The sequence below is a fragment of the Paramisgurnus dabryanus genome, chromosome 23 (assembly GCF_030506205.2).
Source record: "Paramisgurnus dabryanus chromosome 23, PD_genome_1.1, whole genome shotgun sequence".
Taxonomy (NCBI): domain Eukaryota; kingdom Metazoa; phylum Chordata; class Actinopteri; order Cypriniformes; family Cobitidae; genus Paramisgurnus; species Paramisgurnus dabryanus.
In genome coordinates, this window is record NC_133359.1 from 22,798,637 (window position 1) to 22,817,765 (window position 19,129).

At 36.3% G+C, this 19,129-nt stretch overlaps 1 protein-coding gene across 1 annotated transcript in view; it reads left to right on the forward strand.

The window, feature by feature from the left end:
- shisal1b (shisa like 1b) overlaps positions 1-18,890 on the forward strand; it is a 65,942-nt gene extending 47,052 nt beyond the window's left edge. The window contains exon 5 of the mRNA XM_065291405.2: positions 17,833-18,890. Coding sequence (XP_065147477.1) covers position 17,833 — 1 coding nt within the window. The 3' untranslated portion in view covers positions 17,834-18,890. The remainder of the gene's footprint in view (positions 1-17,832) is intronic.
- Positions 18,891-19,129: the final 239 nt, after the last annotated feature.

Below are 19,129 nucleotides of genomic sequence, written 5' to 3' on the forward strand. Positions count from 1 at the left end.
TCACCACCTTTCTTTTACTCTTTGTTTATTTATTTAGTCTTAATGCCATTTCAGTATCTGTGGCTATATTAATGACGAGAACCAGTTAATCGATACACAAGTTAATCCACACGTATCCAATTAACTAACCTGTATGTTTTTTGGACCTTGAGAGGAAACCGGAGTACCCAGACAAACACTCGCTGACACACGATGAACTCCACACAAAAAGGCCACCAGACCCAAGCCAGGGCTCGAACCGGGGATCTTAAGTGCTCCCTACTGAGCAACTTTGCTAGCTTAGTATTTTTAAAATGGCTAAGGGGGCTCGCATTGCAAATCTGTCAGACAAGTAAGAGGGCATTTGAATAAGTCGAGCATCACTGTGTGGAGATATAATGAGAGAGAAGTGTAAAATAATGACCTGGGGCCGTATTCACAAAGAATTTTAAGGCTAAAAGTAGCTCCTAACTGGCGAATTTAGGAGCAACTCCTAAAAATAATGGGCGTGTCACTCCTAAATTTAGGACTCCTAATTTTTTTCACTAAGAGTAATTCACAAAGCATTTTAGCCCTAAAAGTAGCACCTAAGTCTGGGACAGCTTAAAAGAAGTCGAGAGGACTCCTAACTCACTAAGACCTATTCACAAAAGATCTTAAAATGTCTTAGGTGCTGATCCTCCTTAACATGGACAGTTTCACCAACTCAAAAGCATTGCACATACTTAAAAGCACACTTTAATGTAAGCATATTGTTTATAACATTTGTTTCATAATTCATTACATTCATGGCAAGCAGGAAGTTTTTTAGAATTACATGAAACAATAATGAAATTAAATATTTAATATTATAGGCATACCTGTTGCCATGCTAGTCTGTTTAAAGGCTGCAATCTCAACCCTCTACTGCGATTGTAATGCATATACCACCGCCTCTCGCATTAGTCCGGGGTCCGCGACATAAGCGGGAATGCTGCATTGATCTGCAACAAATCCTCTCCCCAGTGATGCGCGGGTTGATCCGAAATGAGCGGATGCATGCGGTCACCCGCGGTCACGAGTCATCCAAAAATATTTTTTATGATATTCGGGTCGCGTTCGGTTGGGTCGTTTGAAATAAAGATGGCAATTAACTATTAAACAATTACTACTTAAAAAAAATGCTGGCCAGGGAGCGGGTCGGGTACACTATTTATTTTTTATTTTTTGCGGTCCGAGTTGCGGGCGGGTTAGTTGAAAACGATGGTCGGGTGCCAGTTGTTTTGTACATTGACCCGCGCATCACTTTCTCGCATGTCTCACGCTTAGTTTTGCTTGATATCTCAGTGCCGAATTTCCCTTTTATTACGTTTCTTTTTTCCAGCACCAACTGGGCCAGCAGCAAAACTGATCCTGCATCCATTTGGGCTTTCTTTTTCGTTTTGGCGAGTTCCACCATCATTTATTTATTACATTAGGCAGGCTTCTTTAATATGGGCAACATTTCCTTGCTTTAAGTAGTCTATTTAGGCTAATAGGATGTACATTAATCAAGCAAGTGTTAATGCAATGTCGTTTTATTATTAGGCAATTGGCGGTTTTCATTTGTATTAGGCTTGATTTAATTTAATTTAATTCACGACTTTTCTTTTATATATGCATTTCGATGGCATTACTATTATTATTATTTTGTGTAGGACACAGACATATTTCGATATTTTAATTCCATGATTTGGTGCGTCTGTGTTATGTTACGCCTGACAGCCCTGTCATCTAACAACCAATCACCGTGGTCATTGCGAGGCAGCTCGTGCATGAGAATTGACGTCATCCGTAGCAACGAAGACTCACTCTTAGTTTAGGAGTTATCATTTTTCCTTACTAAAAGTAGGTCTGAAAGGCGTTGTGAATAACTTTTAAGAGAAAACTCCTAGCTAAAATCTTTTAGTGCGATTTAGGAGTACTCTTAGTGATAAGATAAAATGCTTTGTGAATACGGCCCCTGGTGTTCTGGTGAAGGCAGATATGATCAAAAGATGACATACACACAGATTCTCAGACAGAGAATGAAGTTCAAGTGGGCTCCACGTTACAGATTATCCTGGCTTAGAGCTGCCTGCACAGACAGGAAAAAATGTTGGCTAAACCCAGGAACAGTAGCCTACTGTATTATTGTATGTGATAATGGGATGTTTAGTGATAGTGCTATAATGTATATACATGTATCATAGTGTTTAGACATTTAGCTGATCTCTAGACCAATCTCTAGATCTGTATGTGCACAGCTGCAAGCAAACACAAGATTTACATTTACAATGCATTTATGCATTTAGATGCTTTAATAATCTGAAACAACGTTTTATCAGTATATGCATTTTTGGGAATTAAAGCCACAGTGCTTTAAGCTGCTTACACCAGTTGAGCTACAGAAAGAAAGAAATTTGGCAGGTTGGTCAGACATCTGAACTTATTGTTTGTTTAGCATCATAAACTGAAAATATTAAAGAGATAGTTCACCAAAAAATGAAAATTACCCCATAATTTCCTCATGTCATTGCCATCCAAGGTGTATATGACTTTGTTTCTTCAGCTACCAACACATAAAGTTATATTAAACAATATCCTTTTTCGCCATAATGTATACGATCAGGGGCATCAAATTGGGTAGGGACGCTAGGGATATGTCCTTACCAATATTATTTAGGATGAGTCCCGCCTCCATATCTCACATCGCTAATATGATTGGCTTTACCTTTCTTAAGTCCTACCTCTCTTATCTACTTCGCTTTATGATTGGTTTTGTCTTTACTCGCTAAACGTCTGATGTGGGAAGCGCCAAAGCTCAGCCTGAATGAGACACGATTTGCATGATTATGCAGGCAGGCTACCGGTAAGTGACTGAGAAGGAGAGCATTTTTATATTGAGCAGAGCTCAACATTATTATTCATTACCCTTCCAAGTAGGGCAAAAATAGCCCATTTCATTCAAATGACAAATCCTAGAGTTGTAAATGGACATGTTAAAACGTTTCTGGATAATTTTTCCACTTAGTAAAGCCACATACCTTCTATGTAAATATCAAAGGACAGATTATTATTAACAGATTATTTTCATTCTTTGGCACCTTTAATCTTAGGTGTCTATTTATTAAGGTTCCACATGTCAGAAACAACAAATATAGAATACAATGTAACTAATTGTTAACTAATAGAACTTCAGCTAAACGCTAGCATATAGCATTAATTAGCATGTAGCACTAACCCAGCAGTCACAACTTTGTTTTTAGCATTTTAACAATTTTACATTACAGTTGGTGTAATGTTGAGATTGGCCTGATTTTACATAAAAAATGAGGAAACAAGCGCGTTTGGGTGATTCTCACGAAATCCAGATTTAGAAGGTGTCCAGCATCAGAATTTTTAAAAAGCCATTGAAGCCATTTTTTTGCACATATAAGATTAAGGTCTGAATTTACTAAAACCATTATTTTTAGAGGATTTAAAAAATATTTCCTATAGAATTATTTACATTTTTTAGATTATCATTATCAAAAATGATCATTACCGCAACAAGATATTACATTAAAAATATGCATTTACAAACTCATGTTTCGGTAATGAGAACTAAAAAGTTGTCTAGGTACTATGACAAACAATAATTTCAACTTTTGTCTGGAGAGAAAAAATAAGAACTGAGCCATCTTGAGTGTCACAGTCAATTATGTACCTTCCAAGAATTTTTTTATGTTAGTTCCTTGAGGGCTTAAACAATAATTGAAAATTGTTGCGGAGGATGAGAAAATTGGTCTTGGACACATTTATATTCCTTATTATTATCTCAATATTATGGAAGCCCATTTCCGCCACGTTTGGGTAAAATTTTTAGATTTCCTAAGTCATAATAATGACATAATAACTCATTATTTTTACTTAATATCTCATAATAATGAGAAACTAAGTCATAATTCCGATTTAGCATCTCATAATAATGAGAAACTTTCTCATAATAATGACTACTAAGTCGAAATAATGACTTAGTTTCTCATTATTATAAGATACTAAGTCGAAATAATGACTTAGTTTCTCATTATTATGAGATACTAAGTCATTATTATAAGAAAAATTTCTCATTATTATGAGATACTAAGTCGAAATAATGAGTTATTATGTCATTATTATGACTTAGGAAATCTAAACATTTTACCCAAAGGTGGCGGAAATGGGCTTCCATTCTACATTTACCAATGATCACCAAATACCACATGTTTCTTTATTGTAAATGTTTATAATATAACATGCACTGAAGCTTTTTTATTTTTTAGATTTTTTTAATTATAAATATTTCCATGTCAAAGAACCCAAATCCAGTCATGGACACGTTGCGGTAATGAAAATGTTCCCCTTAAATGTGGAAAAAGCAACAAAATTGGCTTGTATGATGTAATTTGAAATCATGTGCAAAATAGTACATGAAGAGATGTTTGTAACTGTATGCTTCTTATTTTGATAGCATTTACTTTTATTATCAAAATGTACGACACACGCAAAAAACGAAAAACGTCTTGCATACCAATGTGTAGCCAATATGCCGCCATTTTGATAATAATGAACTATTCCCTTTTTACAAGTAATGCCAGGAACCAATCCCTGTTGCAAACACAAGTTTCTTGGTGAACTGATATAAACCTGTGATAAAGGTAACGTTAGATTCGATCAGCCGTGCCATTTTTGACTGCAGTATGCATCAGAGGATCTGTGGGTGTGATGCCGGGAGCTAAGACAACACTGAAGGGCGCACACACACACTCACACTGTTCTCTTATAGTGTCACAACAAGACACTGTAGCTTTGTGAATTGAGTGAAAAGCCGTCTAATTAAACCTGTCGTCTCTGCTAAACCCTCTCATTAACAATCACAGGGCTCTCGGAGAGCTTCGGGGAGTCGGAAACTCTGCCGAGAGGCGAATAGAGTTCAACCTCACGGCGAGACAGATGCTGAGATTTGACACTGGGACTGGATGCTACCATGCTTCCGTGTTAATCCAAGTTTAACCGACCAGCAACAAGTGATGCGCCACAAGATACAGAGTCGGTCTCTTAGTTTTTCCTCTTCGGGCGTGTTTATACTTGACATGTTTGGTTTGTTTAAATGAACTCTGGTGTGATTGGTCATTTGGTGCGATACATTGGAGTAAATCTGAATGAAGCCACTTAAACTTTGTTCTGCAGTAAACAAGCGAACCAAGAACGAATTATGTAAACGCACTTGGACCAGAAACCAAGACTCAACCCTGATTTTACAGCAGGAATGAGCGGTGTATTCACAAACTTAATGAGGGCAAACGTGGGGCAAAGAAAAGGTAAAGATCCTCATTAACATTTGGTCCAACCCTCTGGAAAAAGAACACTATTATTGTTTAGTGACAATAAAATATCTTCCTGAGCTCTGAGCTTTTAATAATACCTCCAAGATGAATGAAATGTTTATTCCTGCATGCAACGTTGTTGTGGATGATCAGAGTTCTGTCGCATAAAATTCATAATCAAAGCCGACCAGTCGGGTGGTGAGCTTATCCATACGCATTAAGGTTCATTATCTTTAGGTTCGCTGATAAAATAATAAATACTAATAAATAGACTTAATAAATAGTTTTATCAAGCCAAAAGGAATCGAACATGTCCTTATTTTTGCTCCTAAAACATTATTTTGTTCAGTTTATTCTAAAGCAGACATTTCTTTAGAGCGAAGAGTCGCCATTCAAAAGGCACAGCGTGCTATTAAGACCGGCTGCAGACATGAATAAGCCATCGTGTGAGGGTTCAAAGTCTGCTGGTGGAGATTTATAAATCTCTTTTCCCCAAGAGCATTGTGGGAAATGGCAGAATTGGCCCCCGCTCAGAGGGGAACATCTGTTAAAGAAAGAAGAAAGGAAAGATTGAAAGATTGAAAAAGAAAACACCAAACTGGGTCCCCTTACTAAAATAGAAGTGCTTTCAGTCCCTTTATGAAGGCATTTATACGGGTCAGATCATTCTCTGCCCATTTAGTCTGTTTTTATTTGACAGCTACGTGCAGTTTCCTTCCTGCTGGACTAAAAAATGCTGCCAGTGTCTTTAAATGGCATGTGATTCTTATAGAGTATTATCTAGTAAGAGACTGAAGCCCAGGGGAACTATGGGGCAAGTGGGGCATCAGTATTTGGTCTGCAACAGCTGGCTTGACTGATATATTGTGCATGGGAATCAACTTTTATAATATAAACAGGATGTGATTTTAATGTTCATTAAAGACAAGTTTAGCTTTTTCATTGTTTTATTGGTAATTTTTTGGAAAAGTCCCTAATAAAACATTTTAGATTCATGAATATGGAAGATGCTTTCATCTGTAGCAACATCCAATATGAAAAAAACACAGATCGCTTTATTTGAAATAAGTTACCTGTATTTCTCTTACACTGCAAAACTTTGAACTCTTGAATTTTTTTTCTTGTTTTCATTAAAAATATCTAAAAATTCTTAAATTTAAAATGCTTTTTCTTGATAAGCAAAACGACCCAAGAAAATAAGTCTAGTTTTTAGATCAAAAATATACAATTTAAGTGATTTTGTGCATAAAACAAGCAAAAAAATCTGCCAATGGGGTAAGCACATTTTTCTTACATTTTTCTTGAATTTAGTGTTTAAGAATCATGTTCAAGATTTTTTTGCTTACCCCATTGGCAGATTTTTTTGATTGTTTTATGCACCATATCACTTAAATTTGATATTTTTGGTCTAAAAGCTAGACTTATTTTCTTGAGTCTTTTGCTCATTAAGAAAATGCATCTTCATTTAAGAAATTTTAGATATTTCTACTAAAAACAAGACAAAAAATACTAAATTAGAAAGTCATTTTTTGCAGTGTATACGTGTATATGTTTGCACATAGGGCTGCACGATTTGGGTAATTTTTCCCATTGCGGTTATTGATGCTAAAATTGCGATGTGCGATTGCGATTATACTAAATGGTATCATGAGTCAACTTGATGGGTTTTAAAGAAAATCCACACACAGTTAAGCTAAAATTTGTATTTGTAAAACTACACTGTAAAAAATAATTGTGTGAATTAGTTATTTCAACTTACTTTTTTTTGTAGACATAACTACACTTTTATAAATTGTTGAAACAACAAGAAAATTTTAGTTTTTTGTCCTAAACTAGGGTAAAAGTTGAATAAACGAGGATAATTGTTATTTAAACTAGAAAATGTTTGTTGAAAGAACTGATTCACATTTTCGCGGGCTTTACTTAAAAAATCGCGAGACTGAAGCCGACCACGGACTTCCTCCACATCTCTTCCCGCCTTGGTAACTGACGGACGTTCTGCAGACTGCAGGCGACATGTAAGGTACGTTTTTTAAGTTATATTGTTTCATATTGGTTTAAACTTTAACTGTATACTGATCTGGCCGAATAAATATCCAAATTAATGAAGTGTTTGCAGCTTTTGTACGCAAACCGAATCTATATACGAGTAAAACTGCGCCGACCACCGAATATTAAGGAAATTAACTTAAGGATTTATAAGGAAAACCTGTTTAATGTTGCGGTCAGCCAGTGTTGGTGGCCAATCGAATCAAAGAACGCGGGTGTTACTGGCCAATCATATCAAAGAAGGCGGGAGTTACGGTTTACAGAAGCTGAGGTAAATTCCCTTGTGAAAGAGTGCAACACACAATGTAAGTAGCTAACGTTAAACATTTTAATAATTGACTCTTTTGTTGTCAGAAATCTTAAATAACATACAGTGTTATCTCTCGATGGAAACTACAAAACGCTGTTTTGAATTTAGAATTTATTGACGCGGTTAATGTAACGTTAATGTACTTTGTAAGTTAATTGTCCAGACCAGATTCGACGTGACGTCGCAAGATATAAGAAAATGTATATTTTCCGTGTTATTTAGGGTTTTTGTCCTCAACGACAATACGTTACAATTGATGCTACGTTTTGAATGTTGCGCGTCGCGTATGGAGGTTTCAGTGTGACGAGACATAAAACAACAACAGAGCCATGCCATAACACAATGTCCACATCAGAAACGAGGCGACGTGCAACATTTAATACGTTTGTAATGGTGTTGACGAACCAATGGAAGTTGTGGCACTCCGCGGTCATGTTTGCAGATATTTCTGTCATGCACGCGCGTGTGTTCTCTCTCTCTCTCTCTCTCTCTCAATTTTCAATTTCAATTTAAAGAACTTTATTGGCATGATTGTGTCACTTACAATATTGCCAAAGCATTATACATAAAACAAGAAACATACAATAACACAATATTAACAAACATTAAGGTGCAATTAAGCTAAGGTGCTGGGTGATGGATGAAGTACTACTGCAAAATAAAATAGAATCAGAGGATATTTACAATATAAAGTAGACTTTGAAATATAAACATATGAAGTATACAAATGTACATTTATGGAGGCAGATGAGAGGTAAAATAAAAGTACTGTACAAGATCAGGGCTGTGGATTATTTCTGATGGTGTGTAACTGATAAATGAATTTAGCAGCAACTGATGGGTGTCTGTCTTCCCCCAGTAACATCTTCATTTGATCTGAGTCTGAAGAGTTATGAAACTCTGGTATGAGCTTTGAGATTTTGTCAAAGTGTTTTTCTCTAAGCTCTTTATATTTACCACAGTAAAGGAGAAAGTGTGTCTCTGTTTCGATCTCACCACTGTCACAATGGACACAGATTCGCTCTTCTTTTGGGAGCCATGTTTGTCTATGTCGGCCTTTCTCTATTGCCAGACTGTGATCACTGAGTCTGTATTTAGTGAGGACTCGTCTCTGCTTTACATCTCTAACAGTGGAGAGATATTCTGACAGACTGTATTTTCTGTTTAGTGCCCGATAGCATTCTAGTTTACTTTGGTTTTTACTTTCATTATCCCAATGATCCAAATATAAAGTTTGACTTTCTTTAATGATTTGGTTTATTGTGGTTTGTTTGCGTTCATTAGTGCTGGTCTGGAGTTTTAGAGCCAGTTGACAGATGGGACTGGTTTTAGGTCTCTTCTCTTGAGTTTTAAGGGCTTCATATTGAAGTGTGTTCGGGGGACTTGAGTTTAAGTGTGACCAGAATTTAAGGGAGCGTTTCCCTCTCTCTCTCTCTCTCTTTCTCTCTCTCACAAACGCACAGTGTTTGTTTACAAACTTTTACATCAACTTTATTATAAAGCGTCAAGAGAGTACAGTTAGAATGACAATTCTACTTGTCATTTAAACCAATTCTATTTATTATGAAGATTCTACTTCATTTATTTTCATATAACTATGAATTAACTATTAGCCATGTATTAATCCTTAAGCAGATTTGTTGTGGGACCTCTGTAATTCTGAAACGCTCCATAGTACATGGCCCTGATCAAATGCATCAGATTTTAGACTTGCATAAAATAACCATTTAAATAATCTTATTGTTGTTGTTTTTTGTTACAGAAAAATGACTAATTTCCCAGGATTCTGACAGTTTAATGAAGTGGACATGCAAGCTGTGCTCATACAGGGAGTGCAGAATTATTAGGCAAGTTGTATTTTTGAGGATTACTTTTGTTATTGTACAACTACAGTGCTCTTGGTCAATTCAAAATGTTAACAAACCCTCAAACCTGAGCATTTAAGTAGTAAAAGTGAAATTTTGGCTTTCTTAAGACAATATTTCTATGTACACCGTTATTAGGCAACTATTAGTGTGCAGAATTATTAGGCAATTAAATAAAAAACAAAGATATTACATCTCACTTGTTATTTTTTTCACCTGTTAAAGTGAAGAATAATAAACAAACTCTACATTTACAAAAAAATAATAATAATAAAACAATAAAAAATATATAAACTCAGTGAACAATATAGCCACCCTTCTTTTCGATAACAATCACATGCCTTCCATTCACGGATTCAGTCAGTTTCTTGATCTGATCTGAACCCACATTTTGTGCAGACGCAACCATAGCCTCCCAGAGGCTGTTTACATTTGGTATTAAGATGTGTTTTCATCGATCGGATCACGAGTGGACGAGAGAGACACATTACGTTTACACCTGGTATTTAAATCCGTCTCTTTTGTCCACTTTCGACCGCTTCTCTCTTGAATACTGTGAGGGGACGGTCCGTGAGCGGGAGTAATTATGAGTTTATATGGACGCAAACTAATATGTCGGAGTCTGCTGCTTGTTTAGCAAGTATACATGCCGTGTGTAAGCTTTCTCTGAATTTTCAGCGCAATTGATGAAATATGATCGCGCAACTTTCATACTTTCAAAACGAAACTACGGAGATCAGACGCTTCAGTTTTATCAATGAAAGGCTAAAAATAGCGCTGTTCACCGTATGTTCACGCCAGAAGTAAAAAAAAAAAGACGTAAAAATTGTGTTTAATACCTCAGATTAGATAAATGGGCGGAGAGAAGGCGGTCGCGTGTTGCTGTTCGAACGCATTCAACCACATATGCGTTCCGCAACTCCAAAGCGATCCGATCGAAAGTGGTTTCGACTACCTCTGGATGTGGTTGAAAGTGGTCGAAAGTGGACGAGCTCAAAACGTTTTGAACACTGTTTACACCTGGCATTAACGTCGCCCACTTGTGATCTGATGGACGAAAACGCATGTTAATGCCAACGCCTTCTCTCCGCCCATTTATCTACTCTGAGGTATTAAACACAAGTTTTATGTCTTTTTTGACTTCTGGCGTGAACATTCGGTGAACAGCGCTATTTTTAGCCTTTCATTGATAAAACTAAGCGGCCGATCTCCGTAGTTTCGTTTTGAAAGCGTGTGAAAGTTGCGCGATCCTATTTCATCAATTGCGCTGAAATTCAAAGAAAGCTCTTACATACACATGTACAATTACTCCCGCTCGGGTTTGAATGACAGCAGAGAGACTCGCCCACCGTCTCACAGACCCCCCCCACATAGTATTCAGCACAGAAGCGGTCGAAAGTGGACAAAAGAGACGGATTTAAATACCAGGTGTAAACGTAATGTGTCTCTCTCGTCCACTTGTGATCCGATCGATGAAAACATATCTTAATACCAAGTGTAAACAGCCCCTAAGGCCTTTACTGGCCAGTCATGGAGTGGAGTACTTTGATGTATGTGTTGTCTTGCAAAATCATCAGTCTTCTTGAAAGATGCAAACTTTTTCCTGTACCACTGCTTGAAGAAATTGTCTTCTACATTACAGGCAGGCAAGCACAGACAGGTATTATTAAAGATGAGCTAGTTGGACCTTTTTGGGTTGAAAATGGAAATAAAAAACAACTCTCAGACAGACCTACTGCCAAGTTTTAGAAGACACTTTCTTCAAGCAGTGGTACAGGAAAAAATCTGCATCTTTCAGGAAGACTTTTTTATGCAAGACAACGCTTCATCACATGCATCAAAGTACTCCACTGCATGGCTGGCCAGTAAAGGCCTTAGAGATGAAAAACTAATGACATGGCCCCTTCTTAACCTGACTTTAACCCTATTGAGACCTTTTGATCCCTTCTTAAGCAGGACATTTACGGTAAAGGTAAACCGTACACCTCTCTGAACAGTGTCTTTGAGGCTATGGTTGTGGCTGCACAAAATGTGGGTTCAGACCAGATCAAGAAACTTACTGAATCCGTGAATGGAAGGCTTGTGATTGTTATCGAAAGGAAGGGTGGCTATATTGGTCACTGAGTTTATATATTTTTTTATTTTTTATTGTTTTATTTATTTTTTATTTTTTTGTAAATGTAGAGTTTGTTTATTATTCTCACTTTAACAGGTGAAAAAAACAAGTGAGATGTTAAATCTTTGTTTTTCATTTAGTTGCCTAATAATTCTGCACACTAATAGTTGCCTAATAATGGTGTACATAGAAATATTCTCTTAAGAAAGCCAAAATTTCACTTTTACTACTTAAATGTTCAGGTAGAGGGTTTGTTAAAGGAACAGTATGTAGGATTGTGGCCAAAACTGGTACTGCAATCACAAAACTTGTGGCTAAAACTGGTACTGCAATCACACAACTGGTGGCCAATACACAACATGACAACATAAACATTAGTTGAGGGCTGCAACTCCACTTTTTAAATGACAATATCCTGGCCGGACCACTGTTGTCAGTGATATAAGTATTTGAAATAAAAATGATTTCTTAAAAGGATAGTTCACTTTGAAATTAAATTTTGATATGTTTTAGCTTACCTCCGGGGCATTCAAAATGTAGGTGTCTTGGTTTCCGCGGTAGTTTCACTTCTGATGTTTTTAGGTCAGACCGTTGTTGTCTGTCAGTCATATAATGCAGGTCTATGGTCACTTACTAAACGTTACCTCAAAGAGCATGCACAGAGAAGTCAAAATTAAACAACTGTCCATCGTAAGTACACATTGATGGCCTAAGACACGAAACGAGCAGTTTGTGTGAGAAAACGAACACTATTTATATTGTTTTTGCCTCTTGTACACAACCGTGTCTGTGCTTAGTCTCCGCATGCGCCGGAAGTGATCTCCTGGATGAGTTCGCGTGAGCATATGGAATTGTTTTCTTTTACGTCGGTTTGCATCCTGGATAAGCGCAAATTAGTACAATGTCTATTAGCTGTCTTACCTACAATCTCTGTTCTGTGTAAACAATGAGTGACATACATGCGCGAGCAATCACTTCCGGCGCATGCGCAGACTAAGCACAGACGTAGTTGTGCACAAGATGCAATAACAATATAAATAGTGTTCGTTTTCTCACACAAACCGCTTGTTTCGTGTCTTAGGCCATCAATGTGTACTTACGATGGACGGTTATTTAATTTGGACTTCTTTGTGCATGCTCTTTGAGGTAACGTTTAGTAAGTGACCATAGACCTGCATTATATGACTGACAGACAACAACGGTTTGACCTAACAACATCAAAAGTGAAACCACCGTGGAAACCAAGACACCTACATCTTGGATGCCCTTGAGGTAAGCGAACACATATCAGAATTTAATTTCAAAGTGAACTATTGCTTTAATGTCTTGTGACATATCAGGGCCATTTTACGATTAATTGATGTACATTTCTTACATACTGTTTGAATTGACCAAGAGCACTGTAGTTGTACAATAACAAAAGTAATCCTCAAAAATACAACTTGCCTAATAATTCTGCACTCCCTGTAGTTCATCAATCATGTTAGACATTATATTAATAATGAAACGACATATAAACTTTCTATAAGGTAATACTCCAACATTATGCAAATGCCCTTACAATACACTACAAATGGGTAGAAAGTGTTTTCAAAAATTGTATTTACTCCATCTTGTAGCGATGTGAGAAATGTAACCAGTATTTAATAATTACAAACTGAATTGCAGTCAGTGATAGAATTCTTTAATGTTTTTCTGAATACATACTGGAACCTTACTGAATTTACTAATTTGTTATTTTTATCTTTGTAATTTCAGCCATCAGATGAAATTGAAGACATCCTAAAAGGCACTCATACGGGCATTTTAATCGTAAGTGAGGAGCCATGTGGAGACGTGCTTCCAAAGGAAATAATTGACATATCACTCATTTTAGAAGAACGTCTGGTGGTTACTGAAATCTCGGATGTCCCCAAGGCATATGGACTGCTAATGGTTTTGCTTTACGCCGTTAACATTGACTACCCCAAACACATGAAGTACACCTTTGAAGCCCTACAAAAACTTCTAATGAACATTGGTGGAAGCCGCTGTTCTTCACGTGTTCATGGTCTTCGCAATATGTTGCTATGCAAAAAGTAGCTTTTTTGAAGAACCTCTAAGCTCTTATGTGCCTTTAGCTAATTTTGTAATGTTTGTGTCAAGTTCTGGCATTTTGAAACCTTTTATTCTCTTTATGCACTTAAAGGACAAGTTCGGTATTTTACACTTAAAGCCCTGTTTTCAGATTGTTTATGATGAAATAGAACGGTTTTGACTGAAATTTCGACATATGCGGCTGCCCCGAGAATTTTCGGGTGTTTGTTGTTTCACCTCCCACCTCTACAATGGGTGCATAGGTGCACAGGAACAGTCCTTCCTAAAATGCATTAAACTTTCGTTTACAAAGACATGAAACTCATCGAGTGGTCAGGGGTTTTCACTGATATGCTCACACAAAAATCGCTGCAAAAGATGCTTTCCAACAGGTGTTTTAGCATGCGTTGTAAACTTGTGGACCTATTTTTCCAAACGCCTCACACTCGTATATTCTTCCGTTGAGAGCTTGAATAATAGACACTCCAGTTGGTGGCGATAATCCGCCTTTGCCAATTGCAAGAATACAAACAAAGTTCCCGGCGCGGAGTAATACTGTACCTTACAGCACATCTAATACAAGTCAATGGAGTTGGACAAAAACTAAGATAAAACCTGTTGGAATGCATCTTTTGCAGCGATTTTTGTGTGAGCATCATAAACAATCTGAAAACAGGGCTTTAAGTGTCAAATACCGAACTTGTCCTTTAATGTTCATCTTTACATCTTGTATTTACTGATATCACGGATGTCCCCAAGGTATATGGACTGCTAATGGGTCTGCTTTACACTGTTAACATTGACTACCCCTTATGGAAGCAGCTGTTCTTCTTGTGTTTATTGTTTTCGCAACAATTTGCTATGTAAAAAGTAGCTTTTTGGAGTACCTCTAGGCTGTTGTGTGCCTTTTTGCAAATTTTGTAATGTTTGTGTCAAGTTGTGACTTTAAAATATTTTATTCTCTTTACGCACTTCATACACTTTGAGTCAGTAAATACCAGACATGAATATGAACAATGTTAAATGTACCCAAGGAATTTGGACTCCTAATGGATGTAGTTTAATCTGTTTATTTTAAATAGTAGTAAACCTTTAAGGATTTACAAAAACTTCTAATGAAATTGGTGGAAGCAGCTTTTCAGTATTTATGTTTTTTGCAACAAGTTGCTTTTTGTGCAAATTCTCTGTGTCAAGTTGTGATATTTAAAGGTGCACTGTGTACATTTTAGTGGCATCTAGTGGTGAGGTTACGAATTGCAACCAACGGCTCAGCCCACTGCTCACCCCTTGCTTTCGAAACGCATAGAGAAGCTACAGTAGCCGCCACTGGAAAAACATATCATCATCGGAGACAAAAAAAAAATTCCGTTAAGGGCTTCTGTAGAAACGTGGCACAAAATGGCAACTTCCATGTAAGGGGACCCTCGTGCATGTAGATAAAACATCTCATTCTAAGGTAATAGAAAAATAATGATTCATTATAAAAAGGTCTTTATACACCCATACTAATGTAGTTTTGTATATTATATTGCATTTCTGTCAAGACATCCTTCTAAAAATTACACACTGCACCTTTAAAAATGAATTTATGCACTTCATGATATTGAAACACTTTGTTTAATTCATATTAAATGGTACAATAAACTAGTTTTGGTATGTGTTGTAATCTGTTATTTCTAAAAGCTAATTTGCAGAAAACATCTTAATCAAGTTAACACAACACAAAAACGTTTATCTTAACTAGAAATTGTAAGGCAGTGGGGTTACAAATGTTTTTTTAGTTTAATCAACACAAATTGTTTAGTTAAGATAGCACACATTTTCATTTGTTACAACAACAAAACATTTGTTGTCTGGACTAGAAAATAATACTTAAGGCAACTTGGGAAAGTCCATCAAATTGACTTATTTTTAAAGGTTGACTCCACAATGAGGGCAAGTTATTTCAACAAAAAAATATTGTTAACTTAACAAAGAATTTTAAGGCAGCGGGGTAACAAAGTTTTTTAAGTTAACTCAACAAATTGTTTTTTACAGTGTAGAAATGTTTTCGTATTGCCACGTGATGTAGCAACTGCTCAGTGTCAGTAATCCTAAATCCAAAATACCGCCATACAACAGACATAGAGTTTTTTTTAGCTACCAGATCACTGTCAACCTCCTCTGCATCCATCTTCGCTCTGGTATAAGTGACGAAGCACACCACACACGTGCATGCCACACGTGCACTACCTTTTTTGTTCATTTTTCTTTCTTTTTTTAAACAGCAAGGAAAATCATCAAACTGTTATCAGAAAGTTTGTGTTAACAAGTCCACACATTTATTTATTTAATATAATTGCAACATTTTGCTGTCATATAATTGCACAGGCTGACATCGCGATTGCGATTGCGATGCGATTAATTGTGCAGCACTATTTGCACAATTTTATTTTTATCTACAAAACTAATTTCAAACATTTAAGCATACACCTGCAGATTGAACGATTTTTAATCATGAGAATAATTTCAGTCAATTGATACTTTATTGAAATTTTTGAGCGTTATTTCTTTATGCACTGCAAAAAAATGACTTTCTTACTTAGTATTTTTGTCTAGTTTTCAGTAGAAATATCTAAAAATTCTTAAATTAAGATGCTTTTTCTTGATGAGCAAAATGATTTAAGAAAATGAGTCTAGTTTATAGACCTAAAACATACAATTTAAGTCAATTTGTGCTTAAAATAAGCAAAATTATCTGCCAATGGGGTGAGAATTTTTTTTTTTTTCTTAAACACTTCATTTAAGCAAAATTTTCTAACCCCATTGGCAGATAATTTTGCTTGTTTTAAGCACAAATTCACTTAAATTGTATAGTTTTTGTCTAAAAACTAGACTTATTTTTTATGGTCATTTTGCTCATCAAGAAAATATATCTTGAATTAAGAGTTTTAGATATTTGTACTAAAAACAAGACAAAAATACTAAGTAAGAAAGTCATTTTTTGCAGTGTGGACATGTTTGAGACCCATCTGAGTCTAGTAAAATATTTTTTAGTAAAATATTGACATTTATTTTATTTATGTGTTGCTTGACATTATAATTTATTTCATCAGAATAAATGCAAACTGGTTAGCTTGTGGGCTGGCTGAAAATACAAAACAAAATTGGTTTGTTCTGCAGAGGATGAAATAATGCCTGACACCAAGTGCAGATAGAAGTTCTGGCTTAACATTGAGCTTAGGATGTTAGGATTGGCTAACCTCTCCGTCTCCTGCCGTTTTGAGACCGATCTCCCGGCATGTTCTCGGGTCTGGTCTGGCCAGGAGTACATATGCCCATTTTACACAAGAGACATGACCTGAATTCAGTAGATGATCCCAGAGGCGTCACACAGAATATTACTGGAGACGGTCCGCAAATCTTTTCTTTCTTTCATACGGCGAGTAACATATAAAATGTCACTTTCATGTAAAGAGAAGAGCTGTTGGGCCAGACAGACGTGTTTGTCCAACCCTTCAGATACAAATACAATGTGATCTACATGGATTTTGCGGAAAAGTTTGTATAAAATAGCTTTAACATCTAAGCAATGCGGCTCCACGATATGTCACATTTAAGCTGTGATGTAAATCAGCATGTAAACCGACAGTCAAGTTATGCAACACTAAGGCTTGTGTGTGTGTGTGTTTGCAATAAGATGTTAAATAATGAAATCAGTTTCCAGGCAGGTGGCTTGTCTAGGCCTTGTCCAATTAATTCAGAAACACAGTCCATATGGCGAGCTTATTATCTGCCAGGTGGGGTGATATATCCAATGTGCAATGGACATGACGGTCTGAAAAAATACATATCTCATTTCCACACCATAGACTCCTAAAAAAATTTTTGTCTGCCGGTATGGTTCCATAAAGAATTGTTTATCCCCGCATAACTTTTTTGTTGCATAAAAGTTTGCAAAAAGGTTCTTTAGGGAGCCAAATAAAAATGGTTCTTCTATGGCATCACCAAGCACAACCCTTACTGTCACCTTTATTTGTTAAATGAATAATACAACTTAAGCAGATCATTACAGATCACATTTTTATTCCAATATTTCTCTTTATTTCACAGAAAGACCAAATACGTTGGAATCCCCAAGTGATGAAGTGCATCATTGGAAATGTAGCACATGTTCCTTACCACATGGATTTAAGTGTGGGTCTGTTAGCCCTAAGATATTCAATGTGGTCCAAATCTCACTGAGCACAAGCTTCAACCCCTCTACAAATCGAGAACCTCAACTCAAAACCACCCCAGAACCTTTAAGGAGCTAAAGGGATTCCATCAGGAGAAGGGAACTTCTAAACAGCAGTTGTATGGATATGTGGAACTCCAGGAATGGACTTCTTGTTGATGTGAGACACTCATGGGCACCAAAACTTGAGTCGACACAAAACTCGCCCACGGACACTCGACTCGATTTCTGCCATTTCATGAGCTTGCCAGGATAAAAGTATAGAAGTGTAGCTGTGTGATGTTTATGTATTCATAGACAGGAGATCTTCTAGAAGTATCAGGAGATGGATGGAAGTTATCAAGCATTCTCACTACCCATTATTCCTCTAATAACCAACCGTTTTGAGGTAAATATTACAGTAACTGCAGATCAGAATATCTGAGATTAAATGTACACTTATGCTTCATGATGTCATAGAAGAACCAATTTATGGCTGAACTGTTCGGTAAAGAAACTTTAACATTTGAAGAAGAAATGATTATTTATATAATAAAAAGGTTTAAAAGAAATGGTTCTTTGACTGAATAGTTCTTTGAGGAACCAAAAATGGTTCTTCTATGGCATCGGTGTGAAAAACTATTAAGCACCTTTATTAAGAGTAAAGGGTTTCTGTTTTTGACTACTGTTGTGATTAGGATTTTTCTCAATTGTGAGAATCAGTGAAGTAGCAAACGTTTCTCAATTAGTTTGTTTTTCTATTGTATTTATTGCTCTGAAGATCAGACGAGATTTCACCGTTTGAATGTGAGTGCGTGTGTTTGTGAGTGTGTTTTATAAGGGTTTTGTTATGCAGTTTTTGCTCTATTATGGACTATATATTATTATTGATTGGTTGAGTTTATTTACATTTTAGATTTTGAGTGAACTGCTGAAATAAACACATGTGACTAATGTTTGATGTCATACTCTTTTTCACATTAGAAAGTCGTACATCTGTTTTTGTTTTTTAGATCAAAAAAGTTACAAAGTGAGCATTGAAATTATATGTTGCAGATTCATCATCTGTTGTAATTTGTTTAGTGCTATTTATCCAAGTAGGACGCCGTTCCTAGACAAACATGCTCATTATTCTCAGGGTGTCTGTTAGCTTTTCCATTAATCTCAGTGTCACTTGTTTAACTGGTTCAGCGA